Source organism: Chanodichthys erythropterus, chromosome 5 (assembly GCF_024489055.1).
Source record: "Chanodichthys erythropterus isolate Z2021 chromosome 5, ASM2448905v1, whole genome shotgun sequence".
Taxonomy (NCBI): domain Eukaryota; kingdom Metazoa; phylum Chordata; class Actinopteri; order Cypriniformes; family Xenocyprididae; genus Chanodichthys; species Chanodichthys erythropterus.
Window position 1 is genome coordinate 9648690 of NC_090225.1, and position 21244 is coordinate 9669933.

At 38.4% G+C, this 21244-nt stretch overlaps 1 protein-coding gene across 1 annotated transcript; it reads left to right on the forward strand.

The window, feature by feature from the left end:
- The first annotated feature begins 9749 nt into the window (after positions 1–9749).
- Positions 9750–20189, forward strand: opn3 (opsin 3). Its single transcript, XM_067385167.1, has 4 exons — positions 9750–10290; positions 12443–12762; positions 17098–17349; positions 19340–20189. The coding sequence occupies exons 1-4, from the start codon at positions 9966–9968 to the stop codon at positions 19604–19606; spliced, it is 1164 nt and encodes a 387-aa protein (XP_067241268.1). The 5' UTR covers positions 9750–9965; the 3' UTR covers positions 19607–20189.
- The last annotated feature ends 1055 nt before the right edge of the window (positions 20190–21244 follow it).

Consider the following 21244-nt stretch of genomic DNA (forward strand, 5'->3'; position numbering starts at 1 on the left):
GCTAATCAAATGGATACTCTATATTCTCCTCTCAATCTTTTTCCTGATTCTATAATATTACAGAGATGTTGTTTTCCATATGCAGCAGAGAAGAAGTTTTAAAATGAGAATTAGGAAAATTTCACACTTTCCCTCTTTTCTGTCAAACTCCTCACTAGCACTACCCCAGTGGAGATTCCTTCCAGCTTTGATCTCTGATCTCTGAAGGCTGGTACATCAGCCTGAAAAAGAGCAGACATGCCATCGCCTAAACATAGCATGGCAAATACATGCAGGGACTTAGTTACATGAAACATTCCTGTGCATGAAGGGAAAGATATAGGCGGGGATGACAGAAAGACAGAGAGGGAGTGAGAGAACTGGGCCAGTGCGTAGTTTTATATCCCGGCAGGGTTTGTAGGAACTCATTCACATTCCAACTCTTCATAATTAGACTCCATTCAGCAGTCGGTGCGCTGTGCCGTAAACTGTAAAATTTGCTTATTAAAGAGAAAGAGAGAGAGAGACTAGAGAAAGAGAGAGGAGAGGAGAGAAAAACAGATGCATGGATGAAATGACCCAGTTTCCAGAAATGTGAGTCAGAAGATGTTGTGAGGGGAACAAACTCTTTTCTAGTTAATTACTGAAAACACACAGCAGAGTTTAATCATCAAGGGGTTTCACGAGGGCATCAAAATCAGAAGTTCCGTCACATAAAAAGCCAGATAAACTTATACTTATAAACGTATACTTTCTCAAAAGCTTGGCAAAATGTACAGTGTGTAGTTTTTAAAGTTATTAATCACCATAATCTGCGACGATACGTGTTTTAAACTATGCCGTTTGATGTTGTTAACGTCAGACCATGTGCGTCATTGTTTTTGTGTGTGCACAAGCGTGAATGATATCTGACTGGTACAACAGCTAACCTTTAATGTTTTGTTTTCCACACTCCCACAAAAAGCTTGTAAATAAATAAAATCTTTTTCCACATCTCTAGAGTTACTTCTAAACACTGATGGGAGCTGTGAAAATATCATTGGGCAGGGAAGATAAAATCCTCTAATGTTGTTCCAATAAGGACACAGATTTGTATGTAATATGAATGAATGTTTTATATGTTTAGAATTCAAATGAGGATAAATCCTATAACAGTGACCCAGTTCATCAACGAGGAATGGTTTTTCTTTACAAACATGGAGCTGTACTGAGGAGAACCTCTTATGAAACACATTTTCAAATGCTTCGAAATCTCATTTTATCCAGCCAACGGTTTCTCTCACAGTAACAAGACATAGAAAAGACCACAGCAAGAGCATAGGATCAACTGGCTTTAAGTTATCTAATGAGATGTTCAAAGTCTCGACAGAAAACTGCTGAAATAATTACACAGTTTAGCACATTTTCATGTTCTTATACTGTGAATCCTCAATTCTGGGGGTAAAAGCAAAAAGCTCACATAAACAAGGAGAATGGTTAAAAAATGGGTCAGCCATATTATGGCAAAGTTCAGAATCATATACTGTTTCACTATATATATATATATATATATACTGTATAGTAGTGGCCAAAAGGGGATGTCCAAGTTAGGAAAATTGTCGTTGTGGCACTTTATTAAGACTTTTGATTAAATATTTTGTATGCATGTTGTCAAGTTGTGTCTGGAGTGTAAAACTAATTAATGACACAATTTTTAATTTTGGGTGAACTAACCCTTTAATAACTGATTACACTGATTCCTGTGAGCGTTTTGTTTTTCTTTCTATATATATATATATGAGAGAGAGAGAGAGAGAGAGAGAGAGAGAGAGAAATTAGTTATTTTAAATTGTAATATTTCACAATATTACTATCTTTACTCTATTTTTGATCAGGTAAATGCAGCCTTGGTGAGCATAAGAGACTTCTTTATATAATATATATTCTAACAAGCTGTAAATAAAGCGTCGTCTATCTTGCCTGAAGGAGGTGAGCATTATGTGATGTTAACAGCTGACATGTAATGAGCAGTGAATCATCTGAACCAGCCTTCACCGGCAAAGCTGCAAGGGCATTATTAATTATGATGATGCTCTGCAATCACCTGTGCTTCATTTGCATGTTTGTAATTAAGCGAGCAAAAGCATTACCTCTAAGGCTGTCTGAGGTTGCTCTAATTATAGGCTTATAAAATGGCCACAGATAGGTTTTCTTACAGCATAAATGACTGTTCAAATGTATTTATGAATCTTAATAATTCCAACACTGGAGGGAGTGTTTGTAAAGATTGTTTGCTTTAATTTTAAAGTCTGATAATGCCAGATGAAACTGCATAACAAATATTCTCAAAAGATCTAATAAATATTCACTAATAAATAAAATATCACACCTTTCACATTGAAAATGTTTCTTACACTGTGTTAGTTTTTCTAGGCTACCTCTTCTCTGTCCCTTAAATGTTCAAGTTCATAACCTTGGCTTTTCATGACTCATGGTGGTTATTTTGTCTGATTTATTTAGTCTCATATTAGTGCATTAAATATGAAACATTAAAGTGACTGAGTGTAGGGTTCACTCCAGTTTTACTTTCATTATATTTTACTTAAAGGTATAGTTCACCCAAAAATGAAAATTTGATGTTTATCTGCTTACCCCCAGGGCATCCAAGATGTAGGTGACTTTGTTTCTTCAGTAGAACACAAATGATGATTTTTAACTTCAACCGTTGCGGTCTGTCAGCCGTATAATGCGTGTCAATAGGAACTCCATCTATAAGAATAAAAAAAAAATGCACAGACAAATCCAAATTAAACCCTGCGGCTCTTGACGACACATTGATGTCCTAAGACACGAGCCGATCGGTTTGAAACCGAACAGTATGTATATAATTTTTTTTACCTCTAAAACACCACCATGTCCAACTGCGTTCAGCACTTGTTTAGTGAGGTCAAAAAATGCATTCTGATGACGGAAGTGATGTCTCGCGCTTTGCTTCAACGAGTGCGAGAGATCACTTCCGTTGTCAGAGCGCGTTCAGACCTCACACCGGATGTAGAGGGCAGTTGGACATAGTGGTGTATTAGAGGTAAAAAATGATACAAATACTGTTCAGTTTCTCGCACAAACCGATCGTTTCGTGTCTTAGGACATCAATGTGTCGTCACGAGCCGCAGGGTTTCATTTGGATTTGTCTGTGGGTGTTTTTCTTTTACTCTTATAGATGGAGTTCCTATTGACACGCATTATACGGCTGACAGACCGCAACGGTTGAAGTTAAAAATCATCATTTGTGTTCTACTGAAGAAACCAAGTTTTGTATGTTGTAAACTCCCACAGCCGAGCACAAACGTGAATAGCTAATAATGCATTAGACTTTGTAAACAAAAGTCGTGCTCCATCCTTGATAATTACTCCAAGTAATAAGACAGACAAGCTGCATTAATCGACACATTTTTAGACAATATTGGACCCACATCTGAATAGCAGATCTACAGAAACGTGAGACAGACTGGGGTGTATGTTACACAACATAACATACAAAACTACGAATTTGGAACTATTGCTAGAAAATATAAACATCAATTTATACTTACAGTTTGAGATTCAGAGGAGCAAGCTAATCCAAATAAACTGATCATTGATCCATATTTTAAGAGCAAGCGTTTTGTGAATCCTGCGTTAAACTCCCCGAGGTTCGAGAAGCAGTGGTCAGTAAAATGACGGGAACACAACAAAAGATTGTACTGCTGTGGTATTGTTGATAAAATGATTTTTCCCTGGCCTCTGCGCGCGCGCGATAGTGGGCGGGGAATATGCTAATACACTAAGACAATGGCTGCGTCCGAAAACCTAGGTAGCTGTCTTGCTGCCTCGCTATCTTATAAGAGAATGACTTGTACGGCAGCATTTGTACATGAAGGTACCTCACGAAACTGATTCGGACAGACTGCTGAGGCAGCGTAACAGTTTAATGATCTACAGCAATATAGCGCAAGCTTTGGTGAGAACTAAACAAATATTTAATTACTACAGTAGTAATTTCTCGATAGAAATGATATCAAAATTGAAATATGTTGGCTGCGTCCGAAAACCTAGGTAGCTGTCTTGCTGCCTCGCCATCTTATAAGAGAATGACTTGTACGGCAGCATTTGTGCATGAAGGTACCTCACGAAACTGATTTCGGACAGACTTCTGAGGCAGCATAACAGTTTAATGATCTACAGCAATATAGCGCGGGCTTTGGTGAGAACTAAACAAATATTTAATTACTACAGTAGTAATTTCTCGATAGAAATGATATCAAAATTGAAATATGTTGATCAAAATCGTACATTTATACACAAACTAAGCAGCAAACGCAACTTTCGGACGCCATCTTTATTTTTGTAGCTCAACTGTCACAGAATGGAAAGCAAAGGATTGTGGGATATCAAAGGCAGCTAAGGATACATCTATGCTTCCTTCAAAAATCGATCTGAGGAAGGTATCTCATGAGAGAGGAAGTGAAGCTAACATTGGATTCGGACGTGCCTTGTTGCCTTACTACCTTGAAATGTGTCCTCGGAAGGCAGCATTTTCCAGTTTTAGAAAGCAGCCGTTGATCAAAATCGTACATTTGTACAAAAACTGAGCAGCAAACGCAACTTTCGGACGCCATCTTTATTTTTCTAGCTCAACTTTCACAGAATGGAAAGCACAGGATTGTGGGATACCAAAGGCAGCTAAGGATACATCTATGCTTCCTTCAAAAATCGATCAGACGAAGGTATCTCATGAGAGAGGAAGTGAAGCTAACATTGGATTCGGACGTGCCTTGATGCCTTACTACCTTGAAATGTGTCCTCGTAAGGCAGCATTTTCCAGTTTTCGGACGCAGCCAATGGCTGCGTCAGAAAACCTAGTTGTCTTGCTCAGTAGCGGTTTTAGGCACGGGCGAACCGGGCAGCCGCCCGGGGCGTAATTTTTTCGTGACACATTGGGGGCGGCAGCACGAGCAGATAAAAAAAAAAAATCCTCTACGTCGCGAGGCGGTTTTTCATCATTTATATAATTTCACTGTGTGTTGAATTGGCAAATTGGCGCTCCCTGCAGCTGCCGGCGCCCCTGCTTGCTGAAAATGTACCATGCACAGAAGCTGTGTGTTGTGAGAGAAGTGTAAAAGGGGGTGGGGCGAGAGACGCGGGCGACATTTCACCTCTGGGTCTCTCTCAAATGGAACGTACAGGGCGGGGGGGGGGGGGGGGGGGGGTGGACGGGGACGGGGGATCCACACCAAGGCTGCGTTCCAGTTCGGTTTTTAAATGCCCTTCCCTCGCTAACTTCACTCGGTCTCGTTGACTCGGATGTACATCATTGCTTACGTTGCACGAGTGCCCACTTCTGGCGGAACCTGGCTGAACTGGAACGTCCTAAGCCCTTGATCACTTGGAATCCGCAATGGAGCTGATTTATTATTTATTTTTTCCCCTTACAAAATTGTTTAATACAGCATTCTATATGTATATATGTGTGTTTTAAATGTTTAAAAAATAATTAATATATCATAGAGTTGTTTGTGGTGGGGTAAAATAAACGCAATATGCGGTGACGTCACAACCGTGTTGCATTGTGGGTTATGGAGCTGCCTGAAGTGTACATATGAAGTAGACTCGCTCCCTCTGTCACGAAGTGGAACGCACTTCAAAATGGCGGCAGGGATTCCCCCGAGGGGAAGTGTGTAGGGAAGTTCGCGAGAACACAGCCCAGTCATATAATTAATAATAGGCTAAAGTCAGTCACACACTTCGACTTTCTTCCAAATAATGCACATTTCATTCATAATGTTATAATACATGTTTTATTTGTATAATATTCTTAATATTTTTTGTTGATAATAATATTGTTGGTCTCTGCTTTTGTTACTTTTTATACTTTTTGTTATACTTTTTATTTATTTATATATCTGATTGTATATATTTTTGGCATATTAATATAGTGTATATTTATTTAAGTTCTGATAACTTATACTCATATTTTGTGCAGAATGGTGTTCATTGTCCTTTGGCAATGTTGGAGGTGGAAATTGTGCACCTTAAAAAGTGTGTTTGCTGTTTAAATTGCAATAGTTAATAACTTAATTCGCTTAAGTCTGGCTTTCTAATTAAGGATTTGTGCAATTGGGGTTGGGGGAGGGGGCGCTCGAAAGGGGTCTCGCCCAGGGTGTATTTCAATGTAGAACCGCCACTGGTCTTGCTGCCTCGCTGCCTTATAAGAGAATGACTTGTACAGCAGCGTTTGTGCATGAAGACACCTCACGAAACTGATTTCGGACAGACTTGTGAGGCAGCATAACAGTTTAATGATCTACAATAAAATAGAGCGAGCTTTGGTGAGAACTACCCAAATAATTAATTACTACAGTAGTAATTTCTCAATAGAAATTATATCAAAATTGAAATATGTTGGTCAAAATCGTACACAAACTAAGCAGCAAACGCAACTTTCGGACGCCATCTTTATTTTTCTAGCTCAACTGTCACAGAATGGAAAGCACAGGATTGTGGGATATCAAAGGCAGCTAAGGATACATCTATGCTTCCTTCAAAAATCGATCAGATGAAGGTATCTCAGGAAACAGGAACTGAAGCTAACATTGGATTCGGACGTGTCTTTACGCCTTCCTACCTTGAAATGTGTCCTCAGAAGGCAGCATTTTTCAGTTTTCGGACGCAGCCAACGAAACTGCTTGCGATTCGTTTTACAAACGACTCGTTTAATTGACTCAGAGTCGACTCTTACTTCTGAGAGACAATAATAACTTTATATACGGTGCACTTTCAGATTAAAAACTTTGCAGGATATTTTCATTCACTTAGAGGTATGTTACACACTAGCCTACATGAAAAGTAATTTTCAAAAATCCATAATAGGGGCACTTTAAGTCATTCGTCACTATTATTTGTTCTCTCAGCACATCAAATGCTGACCATCGCCGTTCTTGTTACAAGTTTCCAAAACAGCGCAGTAGATGCGCAACATCACCGACACTGATTAGTGTTCATAACAGCGCACTGCACACTGAACAGCAAACGCAACTTTCGGACGCCATCTTTATTTTTGTAGCTCAACTGTCACAGAATGGAAAGCAAAGGATTGTGGGATATCAAAGGCAGCTAAGGATACATCTATGCTTCCTTCAAAAATCGATCTGAGGAAGGTATCTCATGAGAGAGGAAGTGAAGCTAACATTGGATTCGGACGTGCCTTGTTGCCTTACTACCTTGAAATGTGTCCTCGGAAGGCAGCATTTTCCAGTTTTAGAAAGCAGCCGTTGATCAAAATCGTACATTTGTACAAAAACTGAGCAGCAAACGCAACTTTCGGACGCCATCTTTATTTTTCTAGCTCAACTTTCACAGAATGGAAAGCACAGGATTGTGGGATACCAAAGGCAGCTAAGGATACATCTATGCTTCCTTCAAAAATCGATCAGACGAAGGTATCTCATGAGAGAGGAAGTGAAGCTAACATTGGATTCGGACGTGCCTTGATGCCTTACTACCTTGAAATGTGTCCTCGTAAGGCAGCATTTTCCAGTTTTCGGACGCAGCCAATGGCTGCGTCAGAAAACCTAGTTGTCTTGCTCAGTAGCGGTTTTAGGCACGGGCGAACCGGGCAGCCGCCCGGGGCGTAATTTTTTCGTGACACATTGGGGGCGGCAGCACGAGCAGATAAAAAAAAAAAATCCTCTACGTCGCGAGGCGGTTTTTCATCATTTATATAATTTCACTGTGTGTTGAATTGGCAAATTGGCGCTCCCTGCAGCTGCCGGCGCCCCTGCTTGCTGAAAATGTACCATGCACAGAAGCTGTGTGTTGTGAGAGAAGTGTAAAAGGGGGTGGGGCGAGAGACGCGGGCGACATTTCACCTCTGGGTCTCTCTCAAATGGAACGTACAGGGCGGGGGGGGGGGGGGGTGGACGGGGACGGGGGATCCACACCAAGGCTGCGTTCCAGTTCGGTTTTTAAATGCCCTTCCCTCGCTAACTTCACTCGGTCTCGTTGACTCGGATGTACATCATTGCTTACGTTGCACGAGTGCCCACTTCTGGCGGAACCTGGCTGAACTGGAACGTCCTAAGCCCTTGATCACTTGGAATCCGCAATGGAGCTGATTTATTATTTATTTTTTCCCCTTACAAAATTGTTTAATACAGCATTCTATATGTATATATGTGTGTTTTAAATGTTTAAAAAATAATTAATATATCATAGAGTTGTTTGTGGTGGGGTAAAATAAACGCAATATGCGGTGACGTCACAACCGTGTTGCATTGTGGGTTATGGAGCTGCCTGAAGTGTACATATGAAGTAGACTCGCTCCCTCTGTCACGAAGTGGAACGCACTTCAAAATGGCGGCAGGGATTCCCCCGAGGGGAAGTGTGTAGGGAAGTTCGCGAGAACACAGCCCAGTCATATAATTAATAATAGGCTAAAGTCAGTCACACACTTCGACTTTCTTCCAAATAATGCACATTTCATTCATAATGTTATAATACATGTTTTATTTGTATAATATTCTTAATATTTTTTGTTGATAATAATATTGTTGGTCTCTGCTTTTGTTACTTTTTATACTTTTTGTTATACTTTTTATTTATTTATATATCTGATTGTATATATTTTTGGCATATTAATATAGTGTATATTTATTTAAGTTCTGATAACTTATACTCATATTTTGTGCAGAATGGTGTTCATTGTCCTTTGGCAATGTTGGAGGTGGAAATTGTGCACCTTAAAAAGTGTGTTTGCTGTTTAAATTGCAATAGTTAATAACTTAATTCGCTTAAGTCTGGCTTTCTAATTAAGGATTTGTGCAATTGGGGTTGGGGGAGGGCGCTCGAAAGGGGTCTCGCCCAGGGTGTATTTCAATGTAGAACCGCCACTGGTCTTGCTGCCTCGCTGCCTTATAAGAGAATGACTTGTACAGCAGCGTTTGTGCATGAAGACACCTCACGAAACTGATTTCGGACAGACTTGTGAGGCAGCATAACAGTTTAATGATCTACAATAAAATAGAGCGAGCTTTGGTGAGAACTACCCAAATAATTAATTACTACAGTAGTAATTTCTCAATAGAAATTATATCAAAATTGAAATATGTTGGTCAAAATCGTACACAAACTAAGCAGCAAACGCAACTTTCGGACGCCATCTTTATTTTTCTAGCTCAACTGTCACAGAATGGAAAGCACAGGATTGTGGGATATCAAAGGCAGCTAAGGATACATCTATGCTTCCTTCAAAAATCGATCAGATGAAGGTATCTCAGGAAACAGGAACTGAAGCTAACATTGGATTCGGACGTGTCTTTACGCCTTCCTACCTTGAAATGTGTCCTCAGAAGGCAGCATTTTTCAGTTTTCGGACGCAGCCAACGAAACTGCTTGCGATTCGTTTTACAAACGACTCGTTTAATTGACTCAGAGTCGACTCTTACTTCTGAGAGACAATAATAACTTTATATACGGTGCACTTTCAGATTAAAAACTTTGCAGGATATTTTCATTCACTTAGAGGTATGTTACACACTAGCCTACATGAAAAGTAATTTTCAAAAATCCATAATAGGGGCACTTTAAGTCATTCGTCACTATTATTTGTTCTCTCAGCACATCAAATGCTGACCATCGCCGTTCTTGTTACAAGTTTCCAAAACAGCGCAGTAGATGCGCAACATCACCGACACTGATTAGTGTTCATAACAGCGCACTGCACACTGAACATGTACACTCAGTCAGCAGTGACAGTCAGTCATAGCAAACGCTGGAAGGTCTCTTGTGGATTCAGGAGGAACTTTCAAGCATTTCTCTGGATATAGTTGACGTTTTCATGCGAGCTCTGCCTTACTGACACACTGAACTACAATCGACTGCACTGTTTCCTTCTGGACGCGGGGTGCTGAATCGGGTCACTGACCTTCAGGCGTTTCAGTGACCATGGTGGAAATTCACTTAGGAAAGAAATGAATTCTCTTAATGAAACATCGACTGAGACTAACCTGGAGAATTATAACTATATCTTCGCCGATGAGACTTACAAACTCCTGACGTTCACCATCGGATCTATCGGTGTCCTGGGCTTCTGTAACAACATCATCGTCATTATTCTCTACTTCAGATTCAAGAGACTCCGAACACCAACTAATTTGTTAATAGTGAATATAAGTGTCAGCGATCTGCTGGTGTCCCTCACTGGAGTTAATTTCACATTCGTCTCGTGCGTGAAGAGAGAATGGGTCTTTAATTCTGCCACATGTGTTTGGGATGGATTCAGCAACAGTTTATTCGGTCAGTTCTGTCTTTAGTCCTCATGTATCGATAGAGTCACCTGAATAAGTTTTCAAGCAGGCTATACTTTGAATTCAAGATGTTTTTTTTTTTTTTTTTTTTTCTTTTTTTCTTAAATGTTTATTTCATAATAGACATATCCCTTAATTAGCATATTTGTTCTGTTTGGTCATAGTCTATTCATCTGATTGTAGCTGATCTATTTGAAAACTTTGTTATTTTTAAATGTGTTTTGGTCAGTTGTCATTAAAATGGACTCATATTAAAGGAAAGAAGGCGGTTGCTGTGATAATCCAGAGAAAATGTTAAGAACAAAACGTTTTTACAAGTCGGTGTTGTAGCTATTTTTGCTGCAGTTGGGTACCTTGATACATTTTAAAAACGTTATAGAAAGCACATATTAAATTAGCAAAAGTAAATCATTTAAAATCATTGTGAACATACCTGCGTAGGTTTACTACGGAAACCAAACCGGACCAAAACTGAAGCTAAAATACTAACGTACAGTAGATCCTACCGCATTACTAGTTTGTGGGATGATATTTACCAGAAATGCTTTACATAAAGTAAATTGTAAGTAGATTGCAATTATTTATATTATCTTTACATTATTTCAGCTTTGTGAATGTCTAATTTTGAATGGACGCACGAAACATTCCCTTAAATTCAAAACTCACCGGAGCAGCGCGTGCAGCGAATCTGACAGGATTTTCTGACAATACCTCAAATTATCTTTTCTTAAGTGTATATAACAAAAAATTGGAGTTATGTCATGACTTTTAGGTGTATGTTAGTACCTGTAAGTATGGAATCGCTGGTAATATCATAAATATGAGAAATATAACATAGGCGATTGACATAAAATGAATTTGGATAACGTTAGCATACCTGAAAACATTTGGTCTTGTAATAATTTGATGAGAAATGTTCATATTGAGGTCTTTTGGAAAGATCTTAGTAGGCTAAATCAGAGGACGGTTTGATATATTGTTGAGAGCTATCTTTTTCAACTTGTGAATAGTGAGATTGTAGGGTCTTTTTCTTGAAAATCTTCAGGGAAGGCAACTTCAACAAAATTATCTGTCATTTTGTCTTTTCTATACCAAATGATGTCATATGATCATCCTCTACTCATTGATGCAATCTTATTCAAGTTATTGAGGGATTTGCGCATGAATCAAATTAGTTATAAAGGAAATGTATGGTATGGTTAACTTAGTTAATTATATCAGATGCAGCTTCAAGAACATTTGTGCTTAATTATTTGATATTGTTTACAACAAAAGGCAAAGGCACAACTCTAAGCATTTGTAAACAACTGTGACACATTTATTAAAATAAATGTCCATCTGGTGCAGGGAAAGATAAAGTCGAATAGAGGCAGATAATGACTCTTTAATGGACCAGAAATAACCAGCAGAATATCATCAACGCATCTGTGAGAGGATATGCTTTGAGAAGAGCTTTGTAATCTAATTTCTGAAAGATAGGTGGTCATTTTATGCACCTGCGCCCCCAAGGTCACACTTCAAGTCCAAAAACTATCATCACATAAGATTGCTTCTGTATTGCCTCATTTGATGCATTTAGATGTGAAATTGGCTCCCTTTTATGCTTCTACAGTTGTTTGACCTCCATTTTTGCTCCCTTGAGAATTGACTCATTTGAATAAAATCGGTTTTGATGAGATGTAGCTCAGTGTGTAATTCTGCGTCATATTTCACATCAAAATTTCCAAGCCCAGTTTTATGTGATGTAAAAAGAGGTCTGTGTGTGAATACTTATGACAACTGAGAGTAAACACACTAGTGCTGTCTCCCCACCGGCCTGCATCTGTCATAGAGGACTGTGGATGTCTGGGTAATTGGGGTAGTGTGTCTGTGAGTCTCTTGCCAGAGTAGTCTCTGGGGATACTGCCATTCAGAGATACAGTTATTTACTTCTAAAAAAGAAATGATACCAATTACTGTAATCCATTGTCTGCTGAACTTAGGACTGTGTCCTGGAAGCTTGATTTCTGTAAAAGAAGATCTATCTATCTTTCTATCTATCTATCTATCTATCTATCTATCTATCTATCTATCTATCTATCTATCTAACTAACTGTTTATCTAGGTCAACTGTCTCTTTATCTCTCTTCTCATCCTTTAAGGTATTGTGTCCATCATGACTCTCTCCGGCCTGGCGTATGAGCGCTACATCCGTGTGGTTCATGCCAAGGTCATTGACTTCCCCTGGGCCTGGAGGGCAATCACACACATCTGGCTGTACTCTTTGGCCTGGACTGGAGCTCCTCTCCTGGGATGGAACCGCTACACGCTGGAAGTCCATCAGTTAGGCTGCTCTCTGGACTGGGCGTCTAAAGATCCCAACGATGCTTCCTTCATTCTTTTCTTCCTCCTCGGATGCTTCTTTGTCCCTGTGGGTGTCATGGCGTACTGTTATGGAAACATTTTGTATACAGTGAAAATGGTAAGACAAACACTTTTCATTAATTATGTGTGTCACACACTGAAAAAATGGTAACCTAAACATGATAACATCTAAATTAACTGGTTTCAAGTCAAAAATATTATTTAATATTGACTAAATACATTAATTTATACCAACATTTATGGGTTAAATCACCGCTGTGTCGTTCTGCTATGGCTTTATAGGTAATATTTTCGTTGGCAAAACTGAGCAAAAGCAGACAATATTGTGTCTAAAATATAACATAATATATTAACTTCTTGTTTATTGAACTGTTCAATATCACATATCACATTTGCACTCGCGCTACTTGGGACAAAAACAGCACTTGTGTGGTATTGCTTAACTATATCATGTTATAAATGATATCATGATGAGACAAAAACGTATACACAAGCATTTTTCCCCTGATATCTTGAATTTTAGGGGCATCTAACTGCATTCTATATACTTCATCACGCAGTGAGCTGATGCCCTGAATCATGTTTGTCACCAATCAACTGTGTAAGATGAACTGCACAGGTCTTGGGCAGGGCGAATGTGTTAAATGCGTTAATAATTTTAAGGTGTTATTTTTCCCCAGAACTAGGCTAATTCATTAAGTTAACGCATTAAATTGACAGCCCTAATATATATGGGTCATTGACTAATAAGGTTTTTAAAAGTGTGAAAAAAAGATATAATTAATTTTGAAGTTTTATTAAGTGTTAACAATGAGATTATGTGGTTTTTATAATCAATTAACACTGTTTTTGTCATTTTTTACAAGATGGACAAAATTGGACACCAAAAAAGTCATTTGGTTTAACCAAAATTTCAGTTTTACCGAATTACACTTTTGGTTATACCGAATGATGGTGGCTGAATCCCAAATGCCACACTTCTATGCACTTTCGGTCTTGTGGACTTACAATGGCTGCCGCGTGTGCGTGTCCGTTAAGTCCACAAGACCGTAGGGTGTCCCATTCATCAATTTAAGTTTCAGAAGGGTGCTAGCGAGCGCCCCCTTTTGCGGCCGCTAGAATTTTTTTTGTTATTAAAAACAAACAAGCAAGCCCAGTCCAGGTGAGAAAAAGTAACGCAAAAGTAACATAGCACATTACTTTACATAAAAAGTAACAAAGTAGCTTAATTATTTACTTTTTAGGGAGTAATATAATATTGCAATTCATTTATTTTTTAAAAGCAACTTTCCCCAATATATATACAGTATATAGGCACAAACAAAACTGTATTTTAAAACATCTCATGACAGACATTATATCAAGCTTGGTGAAAAAAATACATCCAATATGGCAGGTCAAAAGAAATGTCAGGTGTATATTTCATTAAATTCTTCAAAGTATCTATAAAAATAGCCCCATCTAATTAAAAATTCACACTGTATTGGAATCAATTGTGAGTCGAGTCTCTAGTGTGTTTCACATGTGGAAGGCTGTATGTGTGATGTGCACAGTTGCTGTCTATGTAGAGACAGCAAGACTGAAAATTGTATAGTGAACTCATTTGTTTTTGAATCAAATAAAGGGCATTAGTACATTTATGTATTTTCAAACCTGATCACCTGGTAAGCAAATTTGACCATTGTTGACCTTTTTCTTGAGACAGCTTGTCATCTCATTTCTGATCTGTGATTTGCATGTCACCTCAGTTTCTTTCTTTCTATTTTTAACCTTCATCATTCTCTATTGTTCTTTCTAAACACACCGTCAAACTGCTGTAATTTAGCAGTGAATGGGGCCGACACACTCTGTGTGAGGGGCTATTTCAACTAAAAGCATATTGTCTGAAGGTGCCTTCAAACAATAAGCAGAGACGGTGATTGTGCACGTAAATAGCTTGTGGTTTTCATCGGCGCAGCTCCTGTGCATCAGATATTATCAGGTGTGCTGCCCAGGGGTGGGAGAGCAGGACTGCTGTAAAATGATCTGCAAGTGATTATACGCTTGCCATAAACTGAAGTGTGTACATTTTTTTTTTTTTTTTTTGGATGTTGAAATACTGTCTCTTATCTCCACTTTATGTACAGAGACAGACATAAGTAAGCCATTTGTAGGTTTATTCTCATAAAAAGCATTTAAATTCTAAACACTGGCTGAAGCAATGGCATATGGTGTGGTATTATCTGTTTTTCTGATATATATAATATTTCATGGTGTGGATCAGTATGTGTGAAATCCAACAGTCTATCAGAAAGTGTAAAACTGCTGAATCGATTAAACAAACCACAACAACCCGCAGCTCACACGCCACAATGTGAAGATGAGCAGAAGACTATACACCAGCACAACACATAAAATTGCATTTGGATTGAATCCAAGAATTTTATTGATTTGAGACAGAATATTGCATAGATTGAAAGGAACAAACAGCTCAGTTGTGAAGTTAATCATAATGGTAACTGACAATATAAAGTCTAACACCACTGAGATGAAGAAAATCCAGTGAAACAGCCAAAAACCTGGCAGCACCTTTAATAATTTAGATTTCTTCAACATGGTTTTGGAAGCTTCTACAGTGCATTTTTTTACAGACTGCAGAAAGCAAGTCAATACTACTAAGTGTTAAATCCTTAAGGCACAATACCAGACGAGACCCCTGTTCTCTTGAAAGTACATAAACACATACACAGTGTTGGTATTCTTGCTCCGAAATCAACCCCAGAACGCACAGCAGGGGTTTCCTAATCATCCAGACTGCTTCTTTTTATTCACTATTTCATCTTTCCTCTGTTGCCAAAGTGAGGATTTACAAAGTGCTCTGAGGTTTTTTTTCCCCCTGACTGCACATTTAATGTGCTTGACTTGTGAGGAACATGCTGCCTCTGTGTTGTTACAGAACAGCTTCTCACGTCTTGATTATTCTTTTCTATGAGTAAACATGGTTGTGTACCAACTCCCTGAATAAATTAATCAGGGAATCAATAAATGTATTAATGAATCTGTAAATCAATAAGGGAATCAATAAATGCATGAATGAATTGGTAAACCAATTCACTCATGAATGAATTAGTAAACCAGTTCACTCATGAATGAATTAGTAAACCAATTCACTCATGAATGAATTAGTAAAATGGATAGTTATACAAATTAAGGCAGATTACATAAAAATGTGTACATTTTTACATATGGTTATATTTATATCACAGTTTAAAACATTTGTTCCACTATAAGACCATTTATGAACTAGTGAAAGAAAAATGAACCAAAAATGTACACCTGATCATCTACCTAAATAATGAATCAGTTACTCAGTCAAGGTGTTTATACGTGCCATGTCAGCAGCATGACAGCTTTAATTGATGCATAAGGAAAAACAACTATCCTCCTGGCTATACTGGGTTTGGAAAGCCATCTTCAGGTTGACAAAATAATTTCAGAAAAAAACTTAGAACGACCATCAACGACATTGCGCCCCCAAGTGGTGACCCAGTTCTGTTTTAGTTACACAATGGCAGGAGTTCTGAGAGATGCTTAGTCAAACTCAGCAAATTATATTGCTGTTCTTGCAGCTGAGTGATGATAACGAATGAATGTATGTGTAAGTCAGAGAAAATGTTTAATTAAAGAAGCAACAACATAAGGGTTTCTTAGGGCATCATGCCTTTGAGCATATGACCTCTGTCTAAAGCCGATCAGCTTGGGAAAATATATATCTTTATCATCATTAACATTACGTGCAATATATTATGTGGAATCTGTTATGGTCAGTGTTGGGGTAACACATTACAAGTAATGTGAGTTAAGTAATCAGATTACTTTTTTAAAGTAAAGTTACTTTTTTGAAATGCAAACTCAGAATATTACACAAACCTGCAATAAATGTTTAATAACACAAATATACTTTATATATTTAATCTCACTTTAACCAATGTCTTTGCTGCAGACAATCGATGATCCAGTTCAACCCTACTACTAAGCAAAAATGACTTCAGATAAACATCACATTTGTGTTTTTTATTTTTTCCATTTTATTGCTGAAGTAAGAATGTTGAACTAACTTTTCTCTGCATTTTCACTTTTGGTATGAAATGGCCTTTACATTTGACAAAAATATACAGAACTTTTTCAGCCCAGGTGACAAAAAGTAGCACAAAATTAATGTAGTGCATTACTTTTCATAAAAAGTTACACAATTAGTTACTTTTATAACTCATTACTTTTAAAAGTATGTTAATCTAAAAAGTACTAGTTACTAATTACATCTTCAACAGTGTAATTGGATTACTGTACTGTACTGTACTAATGACCTGATCTTTTTTTTGGGATGTGTGATATATGTGCTTTACCAAATTAAATTGATGTATGACAAATGCAATCTGTTCTGTTTCTGTAGCTGCGGTCTATCCAGGATCTGCAGACGGTTCAGACGATTAAGATTCTACGATATGAGAAGAAAGTGGCGGTGATGTTCCTGATGATGATTTCTTGTTTCCTGGTGTGCTGGACACCCTATGCTGTGGTCTCCATGCTGGAGGCCTTTGGCAGGAAGAGTATAGTCTCCCCCACGGTTGCCATCATTCCCTCTCTCTTCGCCAAATCCAGCACTGCCTACAACCCCGTCATCTACGCCTTCATGAGCAGAAAGGTCAGCAGGGGTCACTCGGTTCTGAGGGAGAGGCATTTAGTGAGGGCAGGTCTTAATCTTAATCTTCACGGTACTTTAGACTGCGATGGAAACGCAGACAGCAACAGGTCTGGGGGGAAACGTTCCTGGGACAAAATTATTCCGGGTAATTTGGGATGAAAAGCAGCTATACTAGCTCAAGTCAACATAGGGTGGTTCTGTGAACTGTTGCAAACCATTGACAAATTGCATAATAAATAACCTTTGAGAATTAAGATAAATGTAATACAGTTAAATAATAATATAAATAACAACATAATTATAAATAAAATAATTGTATACAATTTTATACTATATTCAGCTGCATTTTACCTGTATTATTCCATGAATTTGGTAGCATAATAATTTTTTAATGGTATATAATGATATATAATAAAGTTTTAAATAATCAATCTTCAAATCATTCATTTTTTTTGTATTGTCTGAAAAGGAAGTTATCAAATATTGTAATGTATATTTGCTGTTTTAGTTAGTTCACCCAAAAATGATAATTCTGTCATTAATTACTCACCCTCATGTCGTTCCACACCTGTATGACCTTCGTTTATCTTCGGAACACAAATTAAGATTTTTTTGATGAAATCTAAGAGGTATATGATTCGTCCATAGACAGCAATTTAACGACACTTTCAAGGTCCAGAAAGGTACTAAAGACATTGTTAAAACAGTCGACGTGACTGCAGTGGTTCAACCTTAAAGGGATAGTTCACCCAAAAATGAAAATTTGATGTTTATCTGCTTACCCCCAGCGCATCCAAGATGTAGGATCTCCAACCATCGCCGTCTGTCAGTCAAATAATGGGAGTGAATGGGAACTCTATCAATAAGAGTCGAAAAAACTTTTATAGACAAATCCAAATTAAATCCTGCGGCTCGTGACGACACATTGATGTCTTAAGACACGAAACGATCGGTTTGTGTGAGAAACCGAACAGTATTTGTCATTTTTTACCTCTAAAACACCACTATTTCCAACTGCGTTCAGCATTCGCTTAGTGAGGTCTGATCGCGCTCTGACAACGGAAGTGATGTCTATCACTCATTGAAGTATAAGCGCGAGAAATATGATAAATTCATATAAATTCACTCCCATTATTTGACTGACAGACGGCGAAGGTTGGAGTTAAAAATCATTTGTGTTCTACTGAAGAAACAAAGTCACCTACATCTTGGATGCTCTGGGAGTAAGCAGATAAACATCAAATTTTCATTTTTGGGTGAACTATCCCTTTAATGTTATAAAGCAATGAGAATACTTTTTGTGCATAAAAACAAAACAAAAATAACTTTTTTCAACAATATCTTCTCTTCTGTGTCACTCTCATATGTAGTTTACGTCCAGGCACTCCCAGGTTCGACGTCAGAACGCCGACTCATTATTGGCTGGCTCCTGCGTCAGCATCACACGCATGCGTCGTGCTGCTCACATGATCAGCTTTGGCCAATACTGAGCCGGCATTCAGATATAAACACGGAAGCCTTCACTGTGGTTACTCCATCACCTGCATAAGGATAATGACAGGAAAGAGAAGAGATTGTTGAATAAAGTCGTTATTTTTGTTTTGTTTTTTGCACACAAAAAGTATCCTCGTCGCTTCATAAAATGAAGGTTGAATCACTGCAGTCACATCAATTGTTTTAGCAATGACTTTAGTACTTTTCTGGACCTTGAAAGTGTCGGTTAAATTACCATATAGCCATATACCTCTTGGATTCTATCAAAAATATCTTAATTTGTGTTCCAAAGATGAACAAAGGTCTTACGGTTGTGAAACGACATGAGGGTGAGTTATTAATGACAGAATTTTAATTTTTGGGTGAACTGACCCTTTAATTAATACCCACACCTGTTCTGTTTTATCTGTCTGTCTATATGAAGCTACTGAATGTACTGTATGTCATTTTGTGCAGTGCATTTTGATGAATGTATTTCCTCTTTCTTATTGGTCAGTTTCGCAGGTGCATGTTACAGATGCTTTGTTCTCGCCTGGCCAGTCTGCAGCACACCATTAAGGACCGCCCCCTGACCCGCATCGAACATCCAGTACGCCCCATTGTGATGTCACATAGCCGCGCCGACCGGCCCAAAAAGAGAGTGACCTTCAACTCTTCCTCCATCGTATTTATCATCGCAAGCAATGACACTCATCCTTTGGATATCACCACCAAATGCAATGATGTACCAGACATCGATACAATTCAAGTCCGACCCCTTTGACATTTGCCGTGGATATATTAAAGAATGGCACTGAAGCTCATTAATATCATGCTATTTCAAAGTTTATAATATGCAGAAGATACAGCAACATCTCTTTTCATAAAGATGGAAACAAGGATTTCTTTATGCAGCAGTAATGCAAACTAACTTTTGTGTAATGATCAGGACTTGTGTGAATTATGTCATTTGAAACTGCTGTAAGTATTTAATGAAAATGACTTTGAGTTATTTATTATCATTTACAACTTCTCCTGTTCTCCATCTCGTCTGACACTGAAACTTCCACCAGTACACCAATTCCATGGGATGGTGAGATATCCAGCAGTTTAGGTCGCACAGTCCGTGAGCAGAATAAATTAGTGAGTGTGCTCAGATACATTAGGAACACAGTGTTCATACAAGGACTCTCCTGGAGGACATTTGTCAAAGGATGCAGCACCTCATTCAGACTGTCTGTCAGATCCACAGCACCCCCTGGAGAAAAACTTTGTGTCCTTTTGAAACCAAGTCAAGCATCATGACTATTTTTACTGCTCATTTTTTAGTTAGCACTTTGTACAAACCCTTAAGTATTAAACTTTGGTGAGTTTACCTCAATGTGCGTTCCTTCTTGAGAAGAGGTGTGTTTTTCCTTTTCTATTATAGTAAATATACTTATGATTTACTTATGATGTAATGAGTGAAAAAATTCCACTGCTGCATTTATTGACTAGAATATCATAGAAAATTCGGGATAGCCTCTTTTGACTTGAGCCAGTAAATAAATATCTAGCAACTTCTCAGCAACCGCATGACAACACATTGGAAACCACCCACATTAATGCAAAGAAAACAGCAATATCTAACAGAGTACATTTCTGATGAAGAAAAAAAACGTATACTAGAGTTGTGGTAAAGGTCACTTTAGTGAAATTTCGTGGGAAAAAAGGTTCATTGGCTATTGTTAAAAGCAAAGTGAAAATGGAGCACAACTCACAAAGAAGTCACTTTAAATCCAGGCAGCTTTCTGTTGGTCAGCGACCTTGAACCTGTTGCGAAATCTGCATGGGGAACATACACTATATTACCAAAAGTATTGGGACACCCCTCCAAATAATTGAATTCAGGTTTTCCGATTACTTCCATGGCCACAGGTGTATAAAATCAAGCTCCTAGGCATGCGGACTGCTTCTACAAACATTTGTGAAAGAATGGGTCGCTCTCAGGAGCTCAGTGAATTCATGCGTGGTACTGTGATAGGCTGCCACCTGTGCAACAAGTCCATTCGTGAAATTTCCTCTCTACTAAATATTAACTGTTAGTGGTATCATAACAAAGTGGAAACAATTGGGAACAACAGCAACTCAGCTATGAAGTGGTAGGTGATAAAATCACAGAGCGGGGTCAGCGCATGCTGAGGCACACAGTGCGCAGAAGTCAGCAACTTTCTGCAGGGTAAATAACTACAGACCTCCAATTTACTTTGTGTGGCCTTCAGATTAGCTCAAGAACAGTGCTTAGAGAGCTTCATGGAATGGGTCCACGCCTTATATCACCATGTGCAATGCAAAGTGTCGGATGCAGTGGTGTAAAGCACACCGCCACTGGACTCTAGAGCAGTGGAGACGCTTTCTCTGGAGTAACGAATCACGCTTCTCT